Source organism: Halichoeres trimaculatus, unplaced genomic scaffold (assembly GCF_033239565.1).
Source record: "Halichoeres trimaculatus isolate MK-OKI-2021-1 unplaced genomic scaffold, fHalTri1.1 fHalTri1_scaffold_6, whole genome shotgun sequence".
NCBI classification, from domain to species: Eukaryota; Metazoa; Chordata; class Actinopteri; order Labriformes; family Labridae; genus Halichoeres; species Halichoeres trimaculatus.
Window position 1 is genome coordinate 34,105,123 of NW_027437184.1, and position 27,179 is coordinate 34,132,301.

The 27,179-nt window shown below is 41.2% G+C and overlaps 1 protein-coding gene across 1 annotated transcript; it reads right to left on the reverse strand.

The window, feature by feature from the left end:
* Positions 1-79: 79 nt before the first annotated feature.
* pigl (phosphatidylinositol glycan anchor biosynthesis, class L) lies at positions 80-27,124 on the reverse strand. Its single transcript, XM_074671577.1, has 7 exons — positions 26,831-27,124; positions 25,646-25,745; positions 10,382-10,472; positions 6,934-7,001; positions 6,002-6,033; positions 3,617-3,750; positions 80-669 (listed from the first exon to the last, which is right to left on the reverse strand). Exons 1-7 carry the CDS (start codon positions 27,087-27,089, stop codon positions 541-543), a joined length of 813 nt encoding a protein of 270 aa, XP_074527678.1. The 5' UTR covers positions 27,090-27,124; the 3' UTR covers positions 80-540.
* Between the last annotated feature and the right edge of the window lie 55 nt (positions 27,125-27,179).

The window sequence follows — 27,179 nt, forward strand, 5'->3', positions numbered from 1 at the left end:
AAACTTGAAAGGGAAAAAATACGAACCAGTTTTTACATACAGTGTTGAGACTGATAAATAAAGAGCTTTTTTCTAGCAAAATGTCAGCTTTGTTGTTTCTGTTTTTTTTGTTTTCTTTCTGTTATATAAAGGTGCTTAAACCCACAACTTGAGGGTATTTTTAGTCTATAAAGAGTTGTAGAGGTGTTTGGTCACAGTAAGATAAACCGCTGACTTTGTCAACAGCTACTAAATTCACTCCTACAGAACTTAAGAGAACTGAGGCAGTTTAATGCCTAAGAGCAGAACAACCAGTGTACATGGAATAGTTAATCTAGTTGATCCTTTTATGATTTAATCATTTTAGGATTGTGTTTACGCAGTTTTTTCCCAAATCTAATTCATTACCCTGTCTTCTACAAATATTCATTTCTACACGGGGGTTTCTTCTTGTACACTTTTAGCAAATCCAGTCAAAACAGATATTTTCTGCAGAGTTTAGTCCACTCACAGACCTGGACAAGCTAAAAACCTGATGGAGTATCAGTGGATCCGGTTGTGTTAATAGATCTTCAAGTTCTTTGGTCCTTGTGGGATCATTTGGAAAGTGTTTATGAACATGTACCGAGAGAAGGCGATGTAGAGGTGACGAAACCACAGGAGCTGAGAGCGATGGCAGAACATAGCAGCCTGAAAAATCAAAAAGAAGAAGGTTTGAGAGGTTAAATCAAATGTAACTAAAGCTCACCTTCTTACTCATTTCATCTAGCTGGGCACACGTGTCTTCAGGGACATGTTTTGCTGATAACACTGTTATGTATCTTTGACTTGTTGACAGATGTACATACAATTACCCAGCTCCATTATGAGTTCATACTGACACTATAACAACATATTTTGATGAGTCATTAGCTACAAACAGACAGACTTCTTCATATTGAAGTTAGCATAAAGTACACTCATCGTTGTACGTTGCTTTTGACAAATCATCTACTAAGATAAAATGTAAATTGTAAATTCTAAATTATAACAGTGGCTAGGAAGTAGCTGAATGCTAACATTAGCATTAGCATTAGCTGTGTAAAATTAACTTGCAGGTTAGCATAAAGTAGTCATTCTTAAACTTTCTCAGTGATGTACCCCCTGTGAAATTATTTTTTATCTGTCAAGTTTCCCCTAACAAGCATAAAGCCATTTTGGTTGAAAAAAAAAGGCGTAAAACATAGCGCTGTACTATTACCGTGTGATTTATGAAATATTCTTTATTAACAGATGTTGAAGATGTGCTGGCTTTATGCTACTGTTTGCTAATTTCTCCCCACAGAAAAAAACACAATGCCTTGGGTGGGCTGCAACTTGTGGACGTACAGTTGAAGCACATTTGTTCGAATACCAACAGAATTTTGCTGGTTCTGGTTTGCCTTCTTTAGCCCATGTCCCTCCATGTTTTAAGCAGCATTGGAGCTATGCTTCAAGCATTGTGCTGTTATTCTGGTATGAGGAAGGCTCTCATTTTTTTGGGGAGTATGACGGAAGTAAAAAACCTACTGGATATAAAATTCAGTTTATGATCTTGTGCTTATATTTGATTCAAACATTGACTAAATAAATAGTGTTAAAGGAATTTTGCTTAGTTGCTGTTGTTTTGAAAATACATTTTTGAATCTTGCCACCCCCTGAAGTACCCTTGCATGGGGGGTACTCAGTGGTTCTCAAATGGGTACACATCCCCCATTTGAGAACCACTGGCTTAAAGAAAGGTGAGAAACAAAATTTTATTCTATCTGGTTTTAGATTGTACAGAAACTGGGCTGATAGCTGCAAAGGTGTCAGGTGTTCCCAAGCACTGTCAAGGTGCCCTTGAGCAGGGTACCATACCCCTCAACTTCTCATCGTTGTCCATTGCTTTGGACAAATAGTCTGCTAAGAGAAACTGGAAGTTATAAATTCTAATTTATAACGGTGGTTAGGAAGTGGCTGAATGCTAAAATTAGCATTAGCATTAGCTGTGTAGACTTAACTTGTAGGTTCCAAACACTTTGCTTTTGCATAGAATTGGCAGAATTACCCACAAAATTTTGATGAATTTTTATTTGACACGCTGAATTAGTAGATGCTCTGTAAGTGATGCAGAGACAGTAGAAGGGAGATTCCCAGAGCTTAACCAAAGTGAAACTATAGACACAGCAGGAAGACTTTTTGACAACTTTGAGCTTCTCACCGTGAGGGGGAAATGACTAATTGGTAAATTTGGTGCTAACAGATTCTTTTTTTTAATGTGCTCAGGCCTAAATGAGTCAAACACGCTGATTTCTCATACCCAGGTGATGACCCTGACAAGAGATTTGTTCCTCTCCACTCAACCAAAAACCACAATCTAGGCTCACCTGGCCCTTTTCAAACTACTGCTCTCCATGTCATATGTCACAGCACGATGAAGCGTGTTTGTTGATATGAATTCTCTAAAAAAAAAAGGGTCTGAATGTTGCTTTTTAAAAAGTGTGTGAGGTGCTGGGGCTGCTCAGTGGTAAAACTGGCGCCTCTTGTGGCGACAGGCACTCAAAGAGGCTGGACTGGATTTAATCCTGACCCACTGCCACTGCCACATTCTCAGCTCTCTTCCCAGTTTATCTCTCTATCCACAATTCATTTAAAAAGTGAAGAACTCTGCCCATTAGAAAACTTAGGTTTGTAAACACAAATTTTCAGTTATAAGTGTCTCAAGATGCTTTCACTATAAATCTTGAAAGATCTCAACATACTCGTTATTCAGTGGAGCAAACTTGTAAGTAGATTCAGAATTGTCCAAAAACCCCACAAATAAAGATTGTTGGAGCTATTTTTTTTTTTGTATTTAGTGGTTTATTTTTAATTTGGAAGTAGGTTGAAGTATTAATTGTTAGATTTAGCTACATTTTTTGTCTTATAATAAATTCAGGTTAGATTTTGGGTTGAATAGATAAATAAATACATATATTGGCTAGTTATTTGTTTTCTATAATTAGATGTTTTAAGTTGGGTTAAAGTTTCACCTTGACATTTTGATTCTTTCTAACACGATAAAAGTTTTTGAATGATTGATTTCATCAATACATCCATTTTTTTAACCCAATTTCCCTTTAAGGGTTGCTCTGTGCTGGAGCCTGCCCCAGCTGTCACTGAGTGAAAGCCAGGGAACGCCCTGAACATGTCAACAGCCTAACATCCCAGGGCTAACGTATAGAGACATGCTAGTCCTTACATGCTCACACTTTCAGGCAACTCAGAGTGTCAAATAAGTGGGACGAGTTTGTTTTTGGATGGTGGGAGGAAGCTGGGTCACCTGGAGCGAACCCACACGTGCAAGAGCAAAACATGTAAACTTGACACAGAGGAAGAAGCCTGCCCAGCCAGGGATGGAAAACAGCAATGCCCCTGATTTTGATCAAGTTGTGTCTAATTTTTATACATTAAGACATTGTTATAAGCCCTGCTCTTTGTGTTGCATTGTTAAAATACTATATAAATGTATTTTGGGACAGCTGACAGAGCTCCAGGGACAGGGAAGGGCATATAGAAAAAAGGGATGTAGGTTGGGAGTAAACCGCACACCACATTAAGATAAATAAAAATATAAAATGTAGAATATCCAGCTTACTCTGGCCTTCTTGTAGCCCTGTGAGCCGATCACGCAGCTGAGGCATGAAGGAAGCAGCCAGCTGACGGGAAGCTCCAGGAAGGAGATGTACTTCCTGAAGAGGCCAACAGTCGTCAGGCAGAGCAAAGAGCAGTCTGAGGGGGGCAGACAGAGACCCAGTTAGCTGTTAATATGTTAAACACTCACCTCTGGGGCACACACTGAACTAGGTCACTCTTTCAGGTTGTTCTGCTTTTTCACAGGTTTCTCTGGTGAATGAATGAAAGACAGAAGCTTATTTTCTTTTCACAGAATAAGGTCCCCTCTCTTCAGAGCAGTGTGTTTTTTGGCACTACTTTAATGGAGCTAAAGGGCTTGTAAGTGACGTCAGGAAAGTGTGGGAAACTTTTTATTTATCAGTCACTTTTTATGTTCTGGAAAGTTTCTAAAAGTCTGACCTTTAAACTCTAGATCATAACTTAACTCAGGGTGCGGAGGAAAAGAAGTTAACTGCTCAAATTCAGAGGAAGGAAATGGATTAATAGTTACAAAGTGAGACTAAAACAGTCACAAAGGCTCTTAAATATATATGTGCCTCAGTGTACATCATGTACCAAGCCTGTGGCTGTTTTACTTAGCTGTTTATTTTTGGTTTGACAGATTAAGATAAAGTGTTCTCATCCTTATTTGTTCTGTGTTCAGTAAAACAAATAGAGGTTTACAGAAGGGAAACTGGAATATCCTTAAAAGTGTTAAACAAAGCATCATGGGACCAAAACTCGCAGCTCTGGCCTTGTTTATGCAGCATTAGTCTGCATGAGAGGCTTAAGTCTGTCAGCCGTCAGCAGACTCTTGCTGAGCAGCCAGGTGAGGCTTATTACGCAGATCACGTTGGGCCTAATTCTCCGTCGCCACCTCTCCTCGAGGCCACGGCCCGACCCGACCGGTCCAACAGGTGAGGTGTCAACACCAGGTAATAAATAACTAAGGGTGTAGATAATGACATGGCTGCTGCGTCAGAGGGCTCACAGCAGGCTGAAGAGGACATTCTGGGACCAAAGTCCTAAATAAGGTGAGTGTGTTGATGCCGGCTGGCAGTCGCTCAACAGCACAAAGCAGCAGCTGAAGACTCAAGTGTTTTTAACCCAAACATCCATGTTTTTGTGCTCTGTGGCCTTCATGTTTGTTGCTATTTCTTGCTCAGTTAACAAGTTTGTCTGAATAAACTTAAATTAATATATTTATATAAAAGCAGAGACAAAAATAAATTATGAAAATATCTAAAATTAAAAAGTAAAGTTTTTCAGTTTGTACATTTTCTAAAAATCAAATCTATTTGCTTATTTGTTTTTTTTTAAATTTATATGAACACATATATTTAGATTTTTTTAGCTGTCTTATCATTGATTTTTAAAAAAATATATTATTAAAATGCTAAATTTAAAGCTCCTGTGAGGAACTATTAGGTTATGTCAATTTTGCGCCCCCTATGGAAAGTAAAAACAAATATCTTAACCTTTTGAAAATTTTGTCTTTTAAAGACCAGGCAGCTTTTCTGACCCAAAAATGTCATTTTGATTTATTTTTCAACAATAAATGTTTACTGAACTACAGCCTGTTGTTACACGTGGCCCCCTCTCTATCCTACTTTTTCTTTCACTTCTGTTGAAAAAAGGCCGTCGGAGGAACTTTGAGGATGGAAACTGAGAGACAACAGACTCATGGTTACACGTTTAGACACGTATACCTGCTGCATTTGGATCTTGAGCCCTGTGGTTTTCTTTTTATTTTACATTTCTTTTCCTTGTGACAATTTTATTTGATTTACTCTCAGTACTTTCAGTTTTGCATCACTCTAACATTGTTTTTCACCACTCTTTAAGGATGAATAAGAAAATTAGATTCCCCTTCATTGTAAAGAAACATGATTTTATATTCTGCACATTTCAAGTTTAACATCCTTACAATTAAAAAGATAACATGTCTTTTCCGCTGCCGTTTCTAACATTTGCCAAAGTCTCTCTTCCTGCAGACCCAACAGTTCAGGAAACAAGAGCCATGCCTCGATTATCAACAGAGGAGGGCGCTGTGGGTTCACAAAACACAGTCTCACAAAGTCTGACGAGGCATTTTCTGTACTTTCCAGGGGTGTCAGAGTGGAAAATGTAGACCAGAGAGGCGATGCTTCTCATGAGAGCATGCTGGGAGTTAAGGCAGTCAGTACATTAGGTTTAAAATGTGACCTTCAGCTTAACATTTCAAGTGTACACTAAATGTTATCATACCTCTTATATCTGCTCCAAACTCACTTGGATCTAACTCCTCACACAAGCTTTATTTACTGCAGAAGATTATATTTGAAAAGCTACATGAAATTAATGGATGCACTCTTTGTGAGGAACCTACCGTCAGGTACTCGTCCAGTGGAGGCAAGATGGCTGAAAGTGAAAAACAAATAGTTTAACTCACTGAAAATGTCAAGGATACAAACATTGAAGTCAAAGAGGGAGTCTGTGTCAGCCTTGGTGTTGTGTGTGAGCTATATATGGTAGTACAGTAGTTTGAGGGTTTAATCTGAAAAGTCAGGAACTGTAAGCCTCAGAACAGGATGTCATAATATACTTTTCCTCTGGATCTCACAGACTTCACGTCAACTTCTCCTCCAGACCTGCATTTGCATGTTGATAAAAACAACAGAACCCAGAACGAGTCGTATTTGACTCTGGAGCTGGGCACAGCCCCTCTGGCTGTCAGCCTAATGGGAATCATGAGATGTACTTCAGAGGGCTCACATCTTATCCCCAGATGAGACTCACGGATGACCATGAAACACCACGGTTAACACAGCAGACAATCAAAGTATGAGAGCAGTATGGGAAGAGCAGAGCGTACACATCACTGTGCAAAACACTTTTCTAACCAACAGTCTGATGCAACGAGCTCGGTTTGCCTCTCCAAAACCAGATCTGCCCTCCCACCTCACCACTTCAGGGACAGGATTTACTGCTGCTCTCTGGGAGCAAAGCCGAGAGCCTCTGAGGACTCTGTTTGGATGACCTCTCAGCTATGTAACAGGCCGATTCTGAAAAACATGCTGTGTGCTGTGTGTGTGTGTGCCTTTGTGGGGAAACATTTGGAGAGATGAATGTTGATGTGAGTCTAAACGCTCAGCTCGTTCCTGGATGCTGTTAAATGATTTTGGAGAGGGCTGGTGTTTGTGTGCATGCGTACACCACATAATAACCCAGGAGACGGCGTCTTTACGTTGAAGGATGTAAAAAAAAAAAGAAAAGAAAAAGAAGAGTGTTTTCAAAGCGTTGAAAAGTTCAGCTCAGTACCTGACAGCTTTATAGATGGCTACGTGATTGGCATGGCCGCTCACTCCTCTTCCATCGAAGGTCAGCACCTGAAACAACAAAACATCTCGCTGTGCGGCTGAAAAGCTGAAAGAAGGGCATCTAAAAGAGAATTTCAACACACAGACTCAAAAGCACTAAATTTTTGTGGAGTAGTTGAAGGGTTTCTGTGTCTGACTGTGGAGCTGCTTGGCAGCTGACAACTGATATTTAAAAGCCCTTTTCTGTGTGCATGCTTGCACACTGAAGGAAGGAAGGGAGAAAAAGAAAGCAGGTCAAAGGGAAGGAGAGTGTGCTGGAGTCAAGACTTGACATTTCCTTAACGGGGCAACTTTCAAGCTTTCATTCTTTCTCTTTTAGCAAGGCAGCAGAGAGAATGGTTAGAAAGTTTTAACACAGGAAGGAAATTTTTAATGCCTGTTTTTATAAATACTAACTTTTAATGTTTATAACTTTTTATTTAGTTTGTTTGTGAAGGTTTAAAGTAAACATCAAATAGAGGCAGATCATCCTCAAAGAGAGATAGACCTGAGATTATCTGCTCAATATAACATGGAGTTTTGTTCCCTGATCCCCCTCCTGCTCAGTACTTTCCATATTAACTCTAATCAGAAAGCTAAAGGCTCTGCTCATTAAGAATGAAGACTGCATTTCCCATGAGCACCACTACCTGCTGTGGTAAAGAGGTGTAACTTAGATATGCATGCAGTTTAATCATGCAGTGTACAAACATGGACATAACTCTGGGACTCCCCCCCAGATGGGCCTGTCTATCAGTCAACTTACGCATTTTGTGGCGTTCCCTTTGACTCAAACAGGGACTGGTCCCAAATTAACAACCTGTACTGAGACTCCAGCTGTGAGAAAAGAACAGTCTGTCCTTGAGAAGCAATGAAACTTCATCATTTAAGCACAAACATTAACATCTGTTCAAAGGGTTTTTGTTTTTTAGCTAGCACTGCCTGGCGCTCTGACATGTCTGTAATGTGAAACATTAGTGAATCTTGGTTATGTCCTGCCAGTCATCTACCAATCACAGCTAACATAACCTCACTCTTAATTTTATTGATAGACTCTCAAGTTTGAACAGACCACTGCAGAATAACTGCTGACTGTGGGTTGGAGTCAACATTAGCACAAACAGATTAGCTCCTGTGTTAGCACTTAGCTCGTGCTCTATTTCTCTCCTGTTTATCTTTCTTCTGCTCTTCTGTCCCTTTTCTGTTTGACAGTTAGGCCCCAGTGTCCACCATCACTGCAAAATTAATCACGGAAATAGTTTTCAGCAGAGAAAAACACAGATCTCTCTTCTCACTACTAAACTTCATCAGCTGGCGTGGTGTTGTCATAGAAACCGAATCAATCCAGTCCTGCTCGACCCCATCAGGAAGCTAAGAAGTAGCATTTAGGAATAACTTCTAATGGCGCTGATAATCTCATTTAAAAGTGTGCATTACAATCAGACATATCTGGAAGCCCTTTTAAGTTATTCTTTGGGCTTTCCACGTGGATAGAGCAGGGTGAGAGTGAGGAACAGCCTGCAGGAAATGTGCCACAACCAGGGACGTCCATTCAAAGGCTAGCCTCATGGGGCGCATAAACAGACTGCTAAGTTAGTTCAGGGCCCCAGGAACTGCCTGTTTGTAGTTTTTCTCTCATCTCATCTTAAGTAACAACTGACACAGAAAATGAACATCTTTAGGCTAATCTTGTTTCTGCATCAGTCATAAGTGCAGAATATTATTAAAAAATGAAACTATCTTGAAATTATCTCTTTCTGTCAGACTTAGCTGTGTAGTTAGTTGCAAGACGCCAACCTGTTGGCTATGGCTGCCTGTTGCAGCAGCTCTGTCTTCTTTGTCCATTTCTTGTAATTTTTTTCGTCTCTTTTTTGTAATCTTTGTATTTTGAGTGGATCATGACTTTGTATGACTCATTTGTCAGCCATGGACACCAAACTTTTTGTGTCTTCAGAGATATTTTTATTGTTTTGCTCCTGTATTTGTCTGGAGATCCTACGTGTAACCATGGCCGCATTGTTTACATGTAAACTCAGCTGTTAGCAGCCTGTAGCATGTCAATGCTAACTGGTGCAAGGCCAGATGTTCCCCACAAGGTGAGGAGAAGGAGGTTTAGAAGACGTGCTGGTTCTCAGGTGTGAGCCAAGAAGTGACGACATGGAGCTGTCATGGACAGGACTGAGTGGAGAATAATGGCAAGCATCTATTTTTATGGACTTTTTTGCAGTTTCTATACACTTTCTTACTTTTGTTTTTTTGTATTGCTGCTATGACTCCTCCTGAATTTCCCCTCGGAGATAAATAAAGTCTTTCTATTCTTTTCTATTTCTTTCTGTCAAACTTAATAGTTAAGATTCTGAACATTAACACTCTTAAGTGAATGTCTTGTAAAAAAAAAAAAATCCTACCCTAACACTGTAGCTTAAATCCAGCTTAAAGAATAACCAATCCTGTCGCTCAGAAAAATCTCATTTTACTATGTAGGTCATGAGCGTAAGAGTGAGACTATTTCAAAATCAGACACCAATTTCTCACGGTGCCTTTAACCACGGAAACACATGAGCGGTGTTGCATCATCCCTGGCGTCCGTTCAGCTCTGCAGTTTAAGCGATAATGTGAAGCTTAAAAACATTAAGTCCTGAGAAAAAGCCACAGCGCAGCACAGAGTGAGGTTACGTACTTTTTAATTACACGTGGTTGTCATCTGATCATATCAGAGGGTTCTGCTGAGCGTATAAATCAGAGAGGAGATGATACTCTGTCCTAGTTTTTGGTCAGGAGGTATTTTCCTCTGTGGAGCCCGACAGGATGGGAGGAGACGCTGTGTTTGTTTCTTATCTTTGATCAGAAAAAGAGATCAGCAAAGACAGGAGTAAAGAGCTCAGCTGCGTGTGATCACCTTGAAAGCATTTTTTGTTCTTTTCCCCCTGCAACTTGTTAGCGAGAGTTTATTTTTGTCCTGTTTCAGATCAACTGGATGGAAATTCTTTGACTCCAAATTAGCCACATTCCCATTAGCTAACTGCGCATAACCACAATGAGGCAGATTAGAATCTCTCTGTAATCAGAGAAAGCCAAATCCAAACTTTCTGCTGCAGCACAGGCCGTTTCCCCTCATTTTCAGGAAGGCTCGCAGCACAGTGTGAGTGGGACCAAAGGAGGCTGCGACTGACAAGATTATTACACAGACCACAGTCAAAGTGGGACAATGAGAGAGGAGTCTGTGGTGCCAAAACATTTGGTTAAAAAACAAAACACAACAACACATGGTTTCTGTACACAGAGCGGTGGGAAAGTCATGTGTTAACATCTAACAGGAAGTGACAAGAAAGCCACCGCGTACAGAGGAAACACAGCTCGACTTCACAATGTTTCACTGTTAGAGCTCACGGCTTTGCGGCTGAGCCTACCATGTTAAATGAGTGATCTCTGATGTGGTTCAGGATCAGGGAGGAGACCAGTGAGACGCTCCATTTTGCTTTGGGATCATCAGGGAGTTTTCTGCAGGGCAAAGAAAGAGAAGCTCTTTTAGTTAATGTACGACGACTACAACAGCATGTGCAGGCAACACAATGAGTCAAGTCTGGAGTGTTGTAAACAAACATCAGTATGCCGTGTGTTTCAAAGCACAGTGTTGATTTAACCTTGCGTCTGAAGAAAGGCTGATGAGGAATGCAAACACAAGGGAGTTCTGGGAAGGTTAGGGGTCAGAAAGCCCCCAGCATCATGCTCGTCTAAAACTACAGCCTGGAGGAAACACGGAGCGTGCATCAAACATTTCACATGGCCAGTGTGAGCTTTGGCCCGCTAAACATGCGTGCACTCTCTTTCTGGCAGATTTTAGATTCTCAGTTTGAATGATAAAAGTTTGGCTTTCTAAGATTCTCCTTGAAGTCATGAAACCAGAAGAGAAAGTATTAAAAAAACAGAAGTTTAAAATAATCAGACAGACTCAGATATGAGCTCAGCCCTGAGTCCTCTGGATACTTGTGGTTTCTTTCATTATCGCCTTGAAAATGAAACTGAGAAAGAGTTTTGCCTTAATAAGAAATTATCACCGCTTACGATCAAAAAATTGAGCAAAGTGTTTAATTTGGTGAGATAAGCAGAGTCATCAATGACATGATGCAAATGTGTGTGTGTGCATTTGTATGTAAATATAAGAGCATGAGGTGAGCAGAGATGGTCTGGCGTGTCAACAGTCGCTCCCCTCCCCTCGCTCCTCTAACAATGAGTCAGGACAGTGGCGCTCGCAGAGGGAAGTGATGGATTAGGCCACAAATCTATTGGCTGCCAGTGAAGTGAGGGTCAGGCTTTGGTGTGAGGGCTGCTGAGGCGGGGGGTCGGGTATGTCACAGAGAGGAGGGGCGGGGGGTCGGGGTTCAGATATAGTTTGAAACTGTCCGTCATCCAGTGAATGCACGGCAGTGACACTACGAGTGATAAATAACATCAGGGCTGTGTAAGAGAGGAGACTACAAGGATCTGAAAACTATTCTAAGTACGTTTCTCATCAAGTATGAGAATCATCTACTTTAACATTATCTACAGCACCTTCTGAACAAACTCAGACCAAAATGCTTCATAATGGAACAAAGAGATGGAAAACAGCAACAGAAATAAAAAAAACATCAAAGATATGAAAAAATAATAAAGAGTTAAATAAAAATTGCAAAAATGATCCAAAATGAGTGGCCTTTGAGCCCAAAGGGTGCCAGACTTGTCAGTCAGGTGAGCTGTGCCTCTGATTGGAAAAACTTGAGATCTTAATATCCTCTTAGCTGCTAAGTTAGAAAAAAATTTCACCCCCCCTACAGTATGTGTGGATAGTGAAATTTCAGATTTAGACCTAGGCGTTTTTTGAACTAGGCTGTAATTATGTTTCTTAATGACGTTAAAGTTTGTGTTTTTGGCTTGGTGTGTACCACAGACAGTAAAAAGAATGGACGTCATCTTGCTTGGCTTGAAGTAAGGTCACCACAAAAACTGCTCCCCCTGGTGGCTGGCTGTAGTATAAGTAAAAAAAATCTGTCTCTCCAGTCATTCCAGATGGGCTGTGGTCCAACTTTAAAAAAATAATACACCTCATAGAAATGTTTCCATGTCCGATTGTTGTGGTGATTTAAAGATATTATTTGGCTGCCTTGTATTCAGGTCCTCTTTTTTTCTGAAAAGATTTGTTTTTATTAGTAATTAGAGGTTAAAAACAAGGTTTTACGTAACGTTTAACAATGATTGACAGATGCCGTTCTTGTGTATTTTTGGGGGGGATTGTAAAATATGTCAGGAGGTAGAGTCACGAAGTGATTAGACTCTCAAAAGAAATATAATTATTATTATTTTCGTCACCCTGCTCCACTCAGATTCTCCCAGAATCCCTCACAGCCTCTACTGTGCAGACTCTAGCTGCACAACTGCTTCAATGCCTGCGCCTGTGATGGAGGTACAGACGAAGCCACGCTGTCCACTCTATGTACAGTCTATGTTGTGTATGTGGTTTTTGGTCTTTCTGCAGCCTCAAGCTCCCGTTAATGAACAAACTGCTACATTAGATACATAAAACACTGTAAAGCATCACAACATGATAGTAAGTGACGATTCTTTTGACCAATCAACGGTCTGCAGTGTGTTGCTCCACCTTCCAAGAGCGGATCTCTTCAGTCTGGCACCCATACGGAAGGGTCCCAAAAAAGTAGGCCGGCTCGTCTCGGTTTTTAGGGATCTGTCCCGGGATGAGTCAGTGGAAACGCAGCAAAAAGCGCGCCGTACCGAGTCGAACCGAACCGGTCTGCTTGGTGGAAACGCGGCTTTAGATGACCTTTTCTGAAGAGAAAGTTTCAGAAGTATGGAGAAAAACAGTTTTTAACAACAGTATTAAAATTTCTCAGCTAATTTTACACATCTGATGAGTTTTGGGGCCTTGTGAAGGCGCTCAGTTAGAGACTGATTGCACAATATCAAGAGGAATGAAGAAAAGATGATATCTACTTTTACTGTTAGAATCATCAGACAGGATGGGGTCCTGTGCAGAAATGAAAAAAATAAACTAAAATTTTTACATGGAATAAGAAAAAGCAAATGCCAAAGAAAAGGTAAGATTATAACAACTTTGTGCTTTCTATGGAAGCCCAAAGAGGACATGATTACATTTTGTTTTCTCATATCTAAAGTTAATGACTCAAGTTTAACTTACTTTAGGATATTAATACTGGAAATTTTCACGTTTTTCTTTTTTTTTCTTTTTTTTTGAAAACTTTATTCACAACTTTTCCGTTTTTATACAAACATACAAAAGATTGCATGAATCAAAGTGTCAAGTGTATCAGGTAACACAAAAAAGCGGTGCTGAACAGTAGCACGTAGGGCATATTTTTTACAGAGAAAATCTGAATAAAGCATTACAAATGAAAATGAATATAATAAAATAAACTAAATAAAATAAAATGGACTAAATAAAAATAACACCCCAAAAAAGAAACATAACTAAACACAAACACAAAGGCTGCAGTTCATACATAGCATATGTGTATTGTTGCACAGATTTACAGGCAATTGGGACCAGCAATATGAGATCAAACCATGGCAAACGACAGCTTCTTGACATATTCAACAAAGGATGAGCATGTCTTATAGTATCTTTTTTGAGAGCCCTGTAAACTATATCTTAAGTTTTCCATCTGTAAACACAACATGACTTCTCTCACCCACTGGATAAAAGAAGGAGGCTGCGCATCCTTCCATTTTAAGAGTATTAACCTTCGGGCCAGAGGAGATAAGAAGGCAACTGCATTGGCCTGATATGAAGTTATGCCATGCTGGTTTGGGAGATCACCAAACACTGCTGTTATTGGATTAGGATCAATTTTTTGTTACAGACAAAAGAGAAGGCTTCAAAAATTGAGTTCCAGAGCCTGTTTAAGGCACTACAGGACCAAAACATATGGCTTCACATATTTTTCTTAAGAAAAAAAACAAAAAAAAAACAAAACTTTTTTTTCTAGAGAAAACATTCAACCAAAAATCAACTCAATAGGTCGATCATTATCAATAACCAGAAGCCAGCGTGGTAAGCTGCACATCTGCTCCTGCGAACATGACTGAGGTAAGTAAAGCTTATTTCTGAGCTTCTTTGTGCTTTTAAAGCAACAAGGCATTTTCTCTCAAGAAGATAAAAAAAATAGTCTTGATCTCAAGAAAACTGGGAAAAAATAATATGTATTTACGACCTAGGGTTTTCTTTAGCTCTGGAGTAAATGATAACAATTCAAAGTGTGAGAGAGAAGAGAAACAAACAAGAAGAGGTCTGATGAGTTAAAACAGTTAGTTACATCGTTATTCAACTCCTACACCCTGACATGGAATCACATTCTCTGGTAAACTCTGTTTAAATGAATAAAAAACGAGCTAAATGTTCTCATTTCTGCCCAGCCGACAGCTTATAAAAACACAAAGAGGGTTTTGTAAGACTTTGGCCAAAGTTCGTGAATATTTAGTATGAAAATGTCACAGTGAGGTCACAGCTTCTCTGCTCTGTTGCACAGCCTGTTTATAAAGTTGCAGTGTTGCATTTATTCATTTGTTTTTACAGACGTTTTGCCTTACAGCGTGAAAAACACCGCTAGCCCAAGAGGAGGAGGAGGAGGAGGAGGAGGAGGAGGAGGAGGGGTGAAAAAAAAGAAAAATGAACAAAAGACACAGACACCTGACCTTTCTCAGGCAGGATGTAGGCTGACTGTCAGCTTCGCTATGGCAACCATGCTAAATGTCCTAAAGTAACCTCTCCAGCTCCCCCTTTGTAGCTTTCATGAGGATGTCTAATTGCTTGCAGGCATCTGTATGCAGTGGTTGAACTTTGGCCCAGTAAGGGGATTCTGTGTGTGTGTTTGTGTGTGTGTGTGAGAGAGGGCTTGTTTAGTCTGGTCACGTGGACCACAGGCCTGTGAAACTGCCAGACTTCTGTCCACACAGTCAGATTATATGTCCTGCTGGGAACGGCTGAGATGCCACTGCAGACTGACACAACGCCCACAGTATCCCACTGCAATAAGGCTGCTACAGCAACACACACACACACACACATGTTGCACCACACTCATTTGGAGATATTTGTGGCTGCAGGTTTGTGCCAGTATTCACATGTGTTGAGGTAAAACAGGAAAATAACTCTGAAAATGAAACTTTATGGTGTTTTTTTTAAAGCTTGTTGTGCAGAGAAAGAGCATGTAATGTGGCAGAATGATGCTGTAGGTAGGAGGGAGAATGAGAAAAACAACTGCTTGACTATGCAGAGGCCGATGAGTGTGTGTGTGTGTGTGTGTGTTGGTGACAAATGCACCCAGGATAAAAGCGCAGCCAGAGGTCAGTGGCGAGGCTGGAACATCTCACTGCTATTCACAGCGGCTGGCCATGTGCTTATAAATCAGCCGGGGCTATTTATACCTCTGATCGATGTATATTTAAACTGTGAGAGGAGATAGGGTGTAACAGCCATGGATACGGCTTTACTTCACAAAATGTAGAGCTTTAACTCTTTGTTTACATTCCTGCAGAGAATTACAGCTAATCCAATTAAAAAGTAAAGAGTTTGGTTTTTATTCTGGAAAGAAAGTGAGGTGTGTGTGCGAGTGTGTGTATTGCGTGTATTTTTTGGGGGTGGGGTGGCCGAGCAGAGTTTGATGGATAATGTGATGAAGAAGTGGGACAGTTGGATTTGTGCAGTGAGCAGCTCTAATGGAGTCCAGGGAGCAGACAGAGGTCAGGCCGGTGCAAGTGGGGAGGCAGCAGAGCGTGCTCAGATCCAGCTTGATCACAAAGGCCCCAACATGCACTGGGGCCCCAGATACTGTCAACACAGCTGTCCTATTCAGTGAGCATTACAGGGAAAATCCTGCTGTAAAACAGAATTCACGTGTTATTCCTGTTATTTCACAGGCTACAGTAGAGAGTGACAAAGTCTCACACCACCCGCACGGAAACCTGGAAACCTGAAGCTAATTAAAGACCGTACGCTGAAGTTACACTGAGGTGCATCACATTAAAGGACACATATAATGACTGTATACTTAAAAAGAAACACTATGGAGTTTTATCATAAGAAAACTATAGCAAAAATACATTGACAGCAATGACACCGTCTTTAAATAGACCATGCTTTTCTTCTATTCCTACTTTTCTGGCACACTGCTGTGCATATCAGCATGTTGCTGCCACCTGTGGATGAGTCGAGTAAAATGTCTACAGGAAAGGGTTGTACTGTCTGTAGCCCCGATTCCACCAAGCGTTTAGTTCGGTTCTTCTCGGCACCGCACGCATTTTATGGCATTTCCACTGGGCACAATATATCGTTTGAACATCACCATCGCAATAGGCGCATGCGCAATAGTCACATCGCACATGTGATGCGACTAATGCATTTCCCCCATTTATTGGAGAAATGGATAAAAAACAACTGAAATTGAAACCTATTCTATTTTGTACAGAGACATGGCCTCCTGGATCCCCTTCATATACAGCAATCTTCATCATTCACAGATAAACCCCCTTAGCCTGGATTTAACGGTATTATAGGAATACAATGGTGTCATTGTGAGTCAACCAAATTCTTCCCAAACAGAGATATTCAAGTCATCTGGTGAAAATCATTATTTTTTTTAAATATCGCAATATATCGCAATATATCGCAACCCCCCCAAAAAAATCGCAATGTCAGTTTTTTCCAATATCATGCAGCCCTAATTTCCACTGACTAATCCCAGGACGGATCCCCAAATAACTGAGACTAACCATCCCACTTTTTGGGACCCTTCTGTATGGGTGCCAGACTAAAGCCATCTGATCCCAAAAGGTGAAGCTACAACACCGCAGACCGTTGATTGGTTTAAAGAATTGTCACTTAAGGTGAGACAGCAGCTGTATTTTTCCTGGCGGAACTTGAGTGTACTTCATATCTAGCAGCGGAAGAAAAAATTGAAAAACGATGTTGGGATTTTTGTTTGACATTTTGGAATTGGGATTCTTTGTTAAAAATCTTTATTTTTTACTAATTCAAATTCTTCATGTCAGTCTTTGTTTATAAACTGGAATGGAAAAAAGTTTCCACTTTTCTCCAGCAGGGGGTGAAATGTACAAAAAGCAAACTAAAAATCACAAAAATGGTAAATATCAAAGAATCACAATTTGAATCGAATCGGCGCCCCAAAAATCTTAATATAATCAAATCGCGAAAATAGCATGTTATCCCAGCCCTATTCATAACAAAGCGCCACATAGAAATCACAAGAAGATGAATTGCTCTTTGTTAAGTGTGTCGTTTTTTCTTCTTTGTTGGATTTATTAAGAGGGTACACTTCTATGGCGTCACACTACCATTTAACTCAAGCGGCTCGTGGCATCTGGCTCTCTTCGTTGCTAGGCGCTGCCCAAGTAGCTGCCTGTTGCAGCAGCTCTCTCTTCTTTGTCTGTTTCTTATCCTACATGTAACCATGGCTGCATTGTTTACATGTGAAATAAGCTGTTAGCAGCCTGTAGCATGTCAATGCTAACTAGAGTAGGGCTTGATGATTTCCCTCAAGGTGAGGAGGAGGAGGTGAGGACGACGTGCTGGTTCTTGGGTGTGAGCTGGGAGGTGACGACGTGGACCTGTCCTTCCATCCATCGTTGTTGGGAACGTGGGATCTCTCTCCAGTGGGATGGACGAGCTAGCCATGCTAGCCCAGCGGCAGAGGGGCTGCCAGAGGGCAGAGTGGCATCGTGCTGTTCACGGACGTGGCTGACAGAGCTGACATCAGATGCCGGCGCCACATTGGAGGAGCTTCGCCTGCTGTGAGCAGACAGGATCCAGGAGACAGAGACTGAACAGACTGCTGGGGAGGCTCAGTCCTGGACCCTGTGGAGGTGGAGACTGGCTGGGCTGGAGATCGGGGGACGGGCTGTCGTCATCTATTTTCTTGTGGAACTTTTTGTACTTTCTATACACTTTTTTTTTTTTGTTTTCTTGATTGCTGCTGTGATTCCTGAATTTCCCCTCTGGGATAAATAAAGTATTTTCTATTCTATTCTATTCTATTCTTTTCTATTCTATTCTATTCTATTCTATTCTATTCTATTCTATTCTAAACCCCAACTACCACAGGGCAGCACGGTTGGCTATGGAAACGCAAACAGGAACAGGCTTAACCAAGCCAACCCGTACCAAACTGCACCACTCTAAACCGAACTGCTTGGTGAAACAGGGCTCATAATAGGGCTGGGTATTACTAAGAGCCTCACGATTCGATTCAATTTCGATTCTTAAGGTTGCAACAATATTCAATATTGATTGGTTTCGATATTGATTTAAATGCTTCAATTTCCCATTTTCATGCCCATGCGAACATAACTTGTTACGTCACTTCACATTTTTAAGCATTAAACAACCCAAATTTCCGACTTGAAAGTTAAGGGAGCTGGCTTTATGCTGCTGCTAGTTACTCAGGTTGTCAATCTCAACGTGGATAACACACAGCGCCCCCACTGGCCAGGAGGTAAATCAATCCAGAGGATTTGTTGAATCAATATTGAATTGGGTTGGGGAAATATTGAGATGCATCAATTAATCAGCATTATTACCCACCCCTGGTTGATAAAGTTACAAACACCAGATCACATTTATCAGATCTCGTTCCCAGTCAGGGCTGGATTACGCCATGGCTGCCAATTCTGTTCGTTCTTTTTATGGACAGGATTTCCAGGCGCAAGCAGTGGAGGGAGTCAGGTTTGCTGGGTCTTAGTGTCCCATCTCTACTTTTTGCAGATTATGTGGTCCTGTTGGCCTCTTCAAACACTGACCTCCAGCTTCCAGCCAGGGTGAAGATCAGCACCTTCAAGTCTCAGCTGAAAAAGGGTGGACTGTCCACTCTTGGTCGGAGAGTCTTCGCCCCAAGGTCTTGTTCATGAGTGAGGGGAAAATGGAGCGAGAGACTAACAGACAGATTGGGGTAACACCGGTAGTGATGTAAACGCTTTACCAGTCCGGTGTATCGGTTGTGATGAAGAGGGAGCTGAGCCAAAAGGCAAAGCTCTCAGTGTACCGGTCAATCTACGCTCCAGCCTTCACCCATGGTCACGAGCGGTGGGTAATGACCGAAAAGACAAGATGGAAAATACAAGAGCTCAGATATGTGGGAGAGGCTCAGGGTAGAGCCGCTGCTCCGCATCAAGAGGAGTCAGATGAGGTGGTTCAGGCATGTTGTGAGGATGCCTCCTGGACGCCACCCTGGGGAGGTGTTCCAGGCATGTCCATCTGAGAAAGGACCCTGAGGTAGACCCAGGACACCATGGAGAGATCATATCTCTCATCTGGCCTGGGAACACGTCTGTATCACCTCAGAGGAGCTGGTAGAAGTGCCTGGGGACAGAGGACATTGGTCTTTGCTGATGACATCGCTGCCACCACGACCTGGATAAGGGGTGGAGGATGGGTTGAGCTAAAACAGAAAAATCCAGTTCCCTTTCAGCAGTTTGCATTTCACATTTTCTCTTTTATTTGTTCCTGAATTGCACGTGTCAAACTGAACCCAGGCAGAGAAGTATTTAAAGAGGATAAGACCCAGGGAGGTGACATTTTATACACAAGTGCAAAAAAAAGCTAACACGTGGCCTGAGGTGACATTGAGTGGAGATGACTGTAAAAAAGGACTATTTATAGCCCCGCCCACTTCCTGCTTCTTGTTCTGGTAACAGAAACCATCAAACTCAGCCCGGCACACAAACTACAGGCACACATCCTGAGCCCTCACACTCTCAGGATCCACTCTTTGTTTGGCTCTCTGATAGCACCACATAAAAGTCTCAGCTCCTGAGCCAAAGAGCTCATTCTTATTGCTCCTGTGCTTCTTTTAGGCTTTGTGTTATCTTTGATGACTACAATGAAAGCCGTCCAAACATCAGAGATTTCTCTGGAGATCAGTTCAGCCAATGTTGTATCAAACACCGCTCTTCATGGTCTTACGCATTATCCATCTAAAGTCGGCATGGGCTGGCAGGAAAACCAAACAAACAGTGGTTTTGTTTCTGTTGGTCTGTGTAACACTGACCTCCCACACTGCTGAAGCTAACAGGGCTAACAGGAGCACTGCTACACAGCTGCAAAAACAGCAGAAGTCTGAAACTTTTCACCCAAATCCTCTGCAGTTACCTCATTCATAATGTTCAGGAGGATTAATACATCCAAAGCACTTCAAAGTGGAGGAAATAAGTGAAGTCATAAAACTGGTTTTTGGACTCGTTAGCCGACCAAGTACTTTATGCATGCATCATGACGTACTGAACACACCCTGTGGATTTATTCAGGGCTCAGTTTTACTCTCCAGAAAAGTCAGTGTCAAAATGATGCGGTTGTTAGGAGAAGATGTTTGAAGAGCAGCCATGAAAACTCTGGATGCTTCATATTTTTTCATTCGTTGCTAGGCGTGGCCCAAGTAGCTGCCTGTTGCAGCAGCTCTCTCTTCTTTGTCCGTTTCTTGAAATTTTTTTTCGTCTCTTTTTCTTTGCATTTGAAGTGGATCATTACTTTGTATGGTTCATTGTTGGTCATGGACACCAAACTTTTTGTGGCTTCAGCGATATTTTCTCCTGTGTTTGTCTGGAGATCCTACATGTAACCATGGCTGCATTGTTTACATCTGAAATCAGCTGTTAGCAGCCTGTAGCATGTCAATGCTAACTAGTGTAGGGCTTGATGATTTCCCTCAAGGTGAGGAGGAGGAGGTGAGGACGACGTGCTGGTTCTCAGGTGTGAGCTGGGAGGTGATGACGTGGACCTGTCCTTCCATCCATCAATGTTGGGAACGTGGGATCTATCTCTGGTGGGATGGACGAGCTAGCCGTGCTAGCCCAGCGGCAGAGGGGCTGCCGGAGGGCAGAGTGGCATCGTGCTGTTCACGGACGTGGCTGATGGAGCTGACATCAGACGCTGTCGCCACATTGGAGGAAGACAACCATTTACACACACTGGGAGGAAGACGGGGTACCTGGAGAGAACTAACGCATGCACGGGGAGAACATGCAAACTCCACACAGAAAGGCCCACCGGCCAAGCTGGGAATCAAACCCGTGACCTACTTGCTTTGAGGGTGCTAACCGTTGCGCCACTGTGCAGCCCTGTTATTGAGCCATACAGTTAAATATAAAATGATGCATTTTTCTAGTAAATAAAAAAATTCTATGAAGGATATTACCAGGCAAGACCCCTACATCAGGTTAGCTAATCTCTTTTAACTCCCATTGTTGCTGTACTTCTGGTGTGTTGTGGTGTTGGCAATTGTGTTGTGGCTTTTGCAAATCATCTGATCTCACCACTTCCTGTTCGCAATGTGGCAAAAAATGTTAGGCTGCTTTAGCAGTATCTGTAAAAATATGAAGGATATTTTTCACATGAGTCTTGTTTAATTTTAAGAGCAAAAGAGCAAAGACTACTTTTCCCTGCTGAGAGAAGACAAGAGGAAAGAACTAGTGTTCAAACACATCAAGAGCTGACCGACTTTGTCCAAAGTGAAGGAAACAAACATGAATCATAACATGGAGTATTACAGAGCTACAGGACAGACCGAGTGAAAAACTAAAGTCAATATAAAAGAGGAAACCCTTACAGATGCTGCCGCATTGTCATGGGTCTATTGTTTACACTTTACTATGAGTGAAAATATTCCTTCTCAGTGCTTACTAACCACAAAACAGTCTGATCCTTAGACTTGATTAAAAAAACACAAGAAAGCCTCTTTCTGACACTGTGTTCATTATTGACACCTCTACTGTGTCTCACCTTTAATATGAATGCCTCAGAGGTGTGATGGCGGAAGAGGTGTCCCATCACATCAGAGGTAGTAAGTGAGGTGTTACAGGGTAGGACAGGAGCACTGCAGGGCATTGAGAGCGTGTGTTTGTGTGTGTGTCCAAAGGTGTGATGATGTTGGAGCTTTGTGAACTCATGATATGAACCAAAAGTTGTTTACATTTGTTCCATCTTGACATAACGCAATAAACTGACCAAGGTGTCAATAACCAGTGATTTTCTCCTTCCAGTACCTGTATTGGTTTTGGTTTCAGTGTGCGGCATCACTGAGGGCTTTTTCTTTGGATTCTTCACATGAACTGGAGGTGAGAAATTTTCCTCTTTCACAATAAAATGGTCAGTGAGAAAAACAAGGAGAGGTCAAGTCCAGGATGTCCATCTGCACATACTTGAGCAGAGCGGGTTAGCAGCAGAGCCAGAGTGTGGTTAGCCATGTTCAGACACACAAAGAGAATAACAGCTCACAATGACCTACATTAGCTGTACTCAGAGGAGAGCCAAAATTTATCCCACAGTCCTTGGCAGTTGGCTTCAGCAGACATGGACAAGAGGGGCAGGAGGGGCTGGAAGGAGGGGAGGGGGTGGTTGTAAGGGGGAGAGTGGGGCTGGGGCTCTCAGAGTGCTGATTATGTGTGTGTTTAGGGCAAACAACAGAATACACAGAAAAGGAAAATGGGCTACGCTCCAGTTCAGCAGAAGTGCAGACAGCACCGAGATCAAAGTTCAGCTGTATTCTGTGTGCACAAGATGATAAAACTGGGAAGTGTGCATGAGTGTGAGTGAAAGCGCACGCACTCACACACAACAATGTTCTCTGGGGCAGACAACCTGGGCCGGCTGCCAGCTTGTTACTGTGAGTTCCAGGTTAGTGCCAGAGTTCATACTGCTCTCCTGCTGAGCCAACATGTAGGGACTCACATGTAGGCGGCCCCACGGTTCTTAGAAACTCCAAACATTTTCAAGGAAAGCTGCAGGGTTAACACTAGGGGAAAAAAAATCCCCTCCTTTAAACATCACCTTTTACCATTACTTTCTGTGTAACCTGAGCGTGCCAGCAGCCAGAGTCAGGAAGCTGAGTCTTACAGCTGCATCAACAACCAAACAACATGGAGCAGACACCAAAGGAGCTCCACAAGAATCTGCTCAGAGTTCTTGCTTCTATTTCACTCACCGCTAAACTTTCTTAAGACTCTGTCCAAGAGTGCGGACTGTTTAGGGACAGAGACAATGAAAGGAAGTCCCTCTGTTTCTGAACATCAGTTAAGGCCTTCTATGGAAACGATTGCACAACATTTTTTTAGAGTAGAGACATTATTTTCTCTTTTTTCAGCATTCCGCTCAAACTAAAAAATATTAAACCACTGTGCTACTTTCTAATCTTCATATTGCTGCAATAAGTTAAATATGATATGTTTTGCTTTGAACTAACCTGTGTAATTTTTCTTCACAGTTAAGTGTGTGTTATGCACACACTCTGAGCAGAGATGCTGAAATATATCTGAACTCAAAAAACTTTTGAACACCCACCACTTTTTGTATATAAAGCAAATATGGAACTGTTAAAGACTGCAGTTCATCAAGTGTCCACTTGAGGCTGGCTGCAGAAACACCAGAAACCACATACACACACACACATAAAAAAAGATGTTTGCAGCCAAAATGAACATAGTTCAAATGAGGCTTATGGCCCAAAGAACTCATATCTCTATTGGTCCACATGTTCCCAAAAACTTTTATAAGTCGTTATTGGTGAACATCATCAAACTTACAAGTTTTGCCTTGTTAGAGCATGGCTGACCTGACTAGCCATGTATACATGGACCCATATATTCCACTTGCATTCGGTTTATTTGCTCAAACTGAAAGAATTTAACCTTTGTATACACCTCATTCAGAAAGAAAAGTGCCAATCTGGATGGAAATTTAATCGGTTTCATGTATCCACCCAAACGTAAAGTCGTCAGGGTGCGTTCTTTCAGCTCATGCTCAGATATGACATAAGACGCAACTAGAGATGTTCCTCAACTTTAAAAATGGCAGCGAGCCATCAGCACTGGACTGCAGCGGAAAGTTTGTTTTTGATCCAAACTTTGAAAGAACTGAACATAATTTCAAGACTGGACGGACGACAAACTCACAATACGAAGTATTGCAACACCGTGAAAAACAAACTGTCGTCCTCCAGCTTTGATAAATCTTGTGATGTTTACGTTTTTCTGCGCATGCCCCATTGACTATTCTGTTTGATTACAGTGGCGCATGTAGACCAGAGATTGGAATATTCCTTTCCATGTATACTATTTTTTTTCGGAAAAGTCATTCGGAAAGATTCATTCAGAAAGACGAATAACTCCTCATGTAATTGTGGCTATTGACAGGTGGGAGCCTGCCTCAACTACAACTCTTTATCTCATGCCAGGTTTCTTGAAAGTTATGCTGAGTCAGCATTTGCAGTATAGTCCGACACCCATGGGCATCAAAACTCTGACCTCAGAGTCCAGTGGGTGACAGCACAGAAACTAGTATCATATTTGAATGCATGTAGTCCGTGGTTTCCAAATGGTCCAGTTTACTTCAGTACAGCCTGGTACACAACTTGACATGTTATCTAAAGAGAGCTAAAATGTAACAAGTCAGAGGCTGTCAGACAAAAGGGGGCGTGGTCATTCCATCAAACCTCTAAACCAGCTGAGAGACAAGTCACAGCGACATCATGTGACTCCTCTTAAGACAACTGCAGGATTTTTGTATTTGAGCTACGCCTACAGACTGATGGCTCATTGTTTAAACAACAGACTTATTAAAACATAGTCTCAGTGACATCACTTCCTGGTTTCTAGACCTGAGTTTTCCAGTTTTTGAAACGCTGACTCAGACAGAGTTAAGTTATAGCCCTTTGCTAACAGTTACTGTGTGCCTGCCAGTAAGTCAAGTGCATGACGTCTTTCACAGTGCCTGGATTCATTTTCCTTTATACTGTGTGTGTTTTATGCGCCAGTTGGTGGGTCCCTTTAAAAAAAGGGATTTTAAGTTGATCTATCTTTTGTTTCTGTTTTGTAAAGAACTATATACTACCAATTTTGGAAGGGCTTCATAAATAAACTCAACGATGAAGATTAAAATACTATCCAAAACTCATTATCCTCTCTTCAAAACTAGTGAGTTTTTTTTGAGAGAATTTAGCTTTTCTAAATAAAATGATCATATTTTATCCCAGCTGTGAAATGTAAAATAAGTTAGAGGAAACAAATATAATTTAAAAAATGTCTATACTGTGCCTTTGAGAAAAGGATAAAACAAATAAATATAAGTTAAGTGGACAGACACATGAATGAATGGATAGATCCATTTCTGTAAGCCTGGAGTTTTAAATCTTCTTTTAGAGACTTTTATGTCTAAACAGCAGGGGAGGTCATAATTTCTCTGAGGCCTGCTCTTTCCTTCCCATATGACACAGAGGTTTTACATCAGGTCAGCCTGATCAGCTCTGTTGTAGAGGGAATGAGTGGGTGAGATCTATGGTCAGCTCTCTGTTTGTCCTGACAGACAATCTGTGAGGAGGGAGTGAAGGGCTGAAACATGTAGACACACCAGGATATGCCTGCTGATATAAAGGCAGTAAAATACTTGTGTATGAAGCGATACTGTTGGTTCCAAGTAGCCTTAGTTTCATGCTCACTGCCAGCTTCACCATGTACAATGCCAACATTTTAACCCACAAGTATAATTATTCAGCAGTGAAATCCCATACACTGCCACCACTGAGCACATGCACTTAAGATTACATGCACAGCTGATAGGTTGTAATTCAAGTGTTATCTGTCTGCTGCAGACGGCTGCTTACTTGTGGTTTATTATGGTGACTCTGGAGTCTGGTATCCCCAACACGGCGCAGCTGTCGAGAAGTTCTTGTTTACGCAGAGCTCCTTGACTGTAGTAGTTTCCTGCATTGCAACAGGAGGACAAATCAAGTTTTAGCCAGACGTAACTAGAAACACATGTACATTCTAGTAGTAGGCAGTGTCAAGACTCTGTAAGGTCGGCGTGAAATATAACCACAGCTGCAGGACATGAAGTAATGAATTCCTCCTGTGAATTTGTGTCCATATAAAGCTTTGTGTTACACAGGTCAACACCTGAACTTTGAAGGCTTTGTTTATATTTTTGTCTATATTTTGCTAAAAAGTGGTCTTCACAGTTGTCATTTGTAAGACTTTTTTTTTTATAAAGATAATGCATTTCAAAGCTTCCATCGAAAATGTTAATAAAACAGTTTTATCACATTTTTTATTGTGTGTCTTTTCCCTCCATATCTTATCTTATGGAACTTTTTCTAATACTTAACTTAATAAGACGTGTCTGGTTTTCTCTACAACAACACAATATCAGCAAACAATTTTCAAACACCTTATTCCAAGCTTGTTATTGTGCAGAAGCACCACGGCTTGGTTTGTAGTAAAATGTGGTCAATAAAACTTTTAAGGCAATAAAGTGCCCACAAAATAAATTTAAACTTGTCTTTTGTGCCATTCAAAAATAATAACAATAAAAAATAAAAATGATTTGCTCATTTAGCCTTTTTTTTATTTTTGTTTGCCCAATCTTTGTCTTATCATCAAGTTTTGTCCTACTTATTTTTGTTCAACGTTGTATCTATGTATGTTACAATCAAGATTTGAGAGTAAAATTAAACATTTTTATTAAAAATAAACTTATAAACGCGTCAATCAAGTATATAAACGCGCCAGATCATTCAGCAAAATGCTCAAGTAGTCATACACAATCGCCTGTAAAGTAAATGGAAAGGCGACCATTTTCCTATGTGGGTGTGGTGTTTCGCTCACACTATGACAGATCTCTGAGAATAAACTGAACTAAATGAGGGTGTCGTTTTAGTAACACAAAATCCTATATGATGCCAGTCAGCAGCAAGCCACATGATAAGATGTCGATGTTCAGCTACCGTAAAGTGAATTATTAACAAACGTATTTGAGTTACGTTTGCAGCAGTGGCATTGTACATCCATACCTTCAGACAAACAGAGCAAATGAACGTCAACATTTAATTCAACAAGTCGCAGAATCGTTGGCGCGAAGAACATGCATTCATCATCCGGATGTGCTGTAACTATCAACGCCCTGATACCAGCTCCGTTTGTTGCTCTGCTCGATGAAACATTCACTACATCACTCAGTAACCCTTTCAAAGAGCGTCTACGTCGATAATACAAATATTTTATCAAAATCAACGAGGATAAAATGACAAAGACTAGCAGGTAAACACTCATTATTTTGACCGGGACAGTAAATATTCCGTGTAAAGACAAAAGTTGAGTGTGTATAGTTCCACAAACCACAGAGCATATCTTTTAATCATT

What these genes read in the sequence shown, in the direction of transcription:
- pigl (XM_074671577.1), bottom strand. Translation starts at nt 27,089, where the DNA reads ATGAGTGTTTACCTGCTAGTCTTTGTCATTTTATCCTCGTTGATTTTG. An exon ending in CACTGGACGAGTACCTGACG is followed by an intron (nt 3,751 to 6,001) that starts GTAGGTTCCTCA and finishes TGCCCCCCTCAG; the next exon opens with ACTGCTCTTTGCTCTGCCTG. An exon ending in AGGGCTACAAGAAGGCCAGA is followed by an intron (nt 670 to 3,616) that starts GTAAGCTGGATA and finishes TTGATTTTTCAG; the next exon opens with GCTGCTATGTTCTGCCATCG.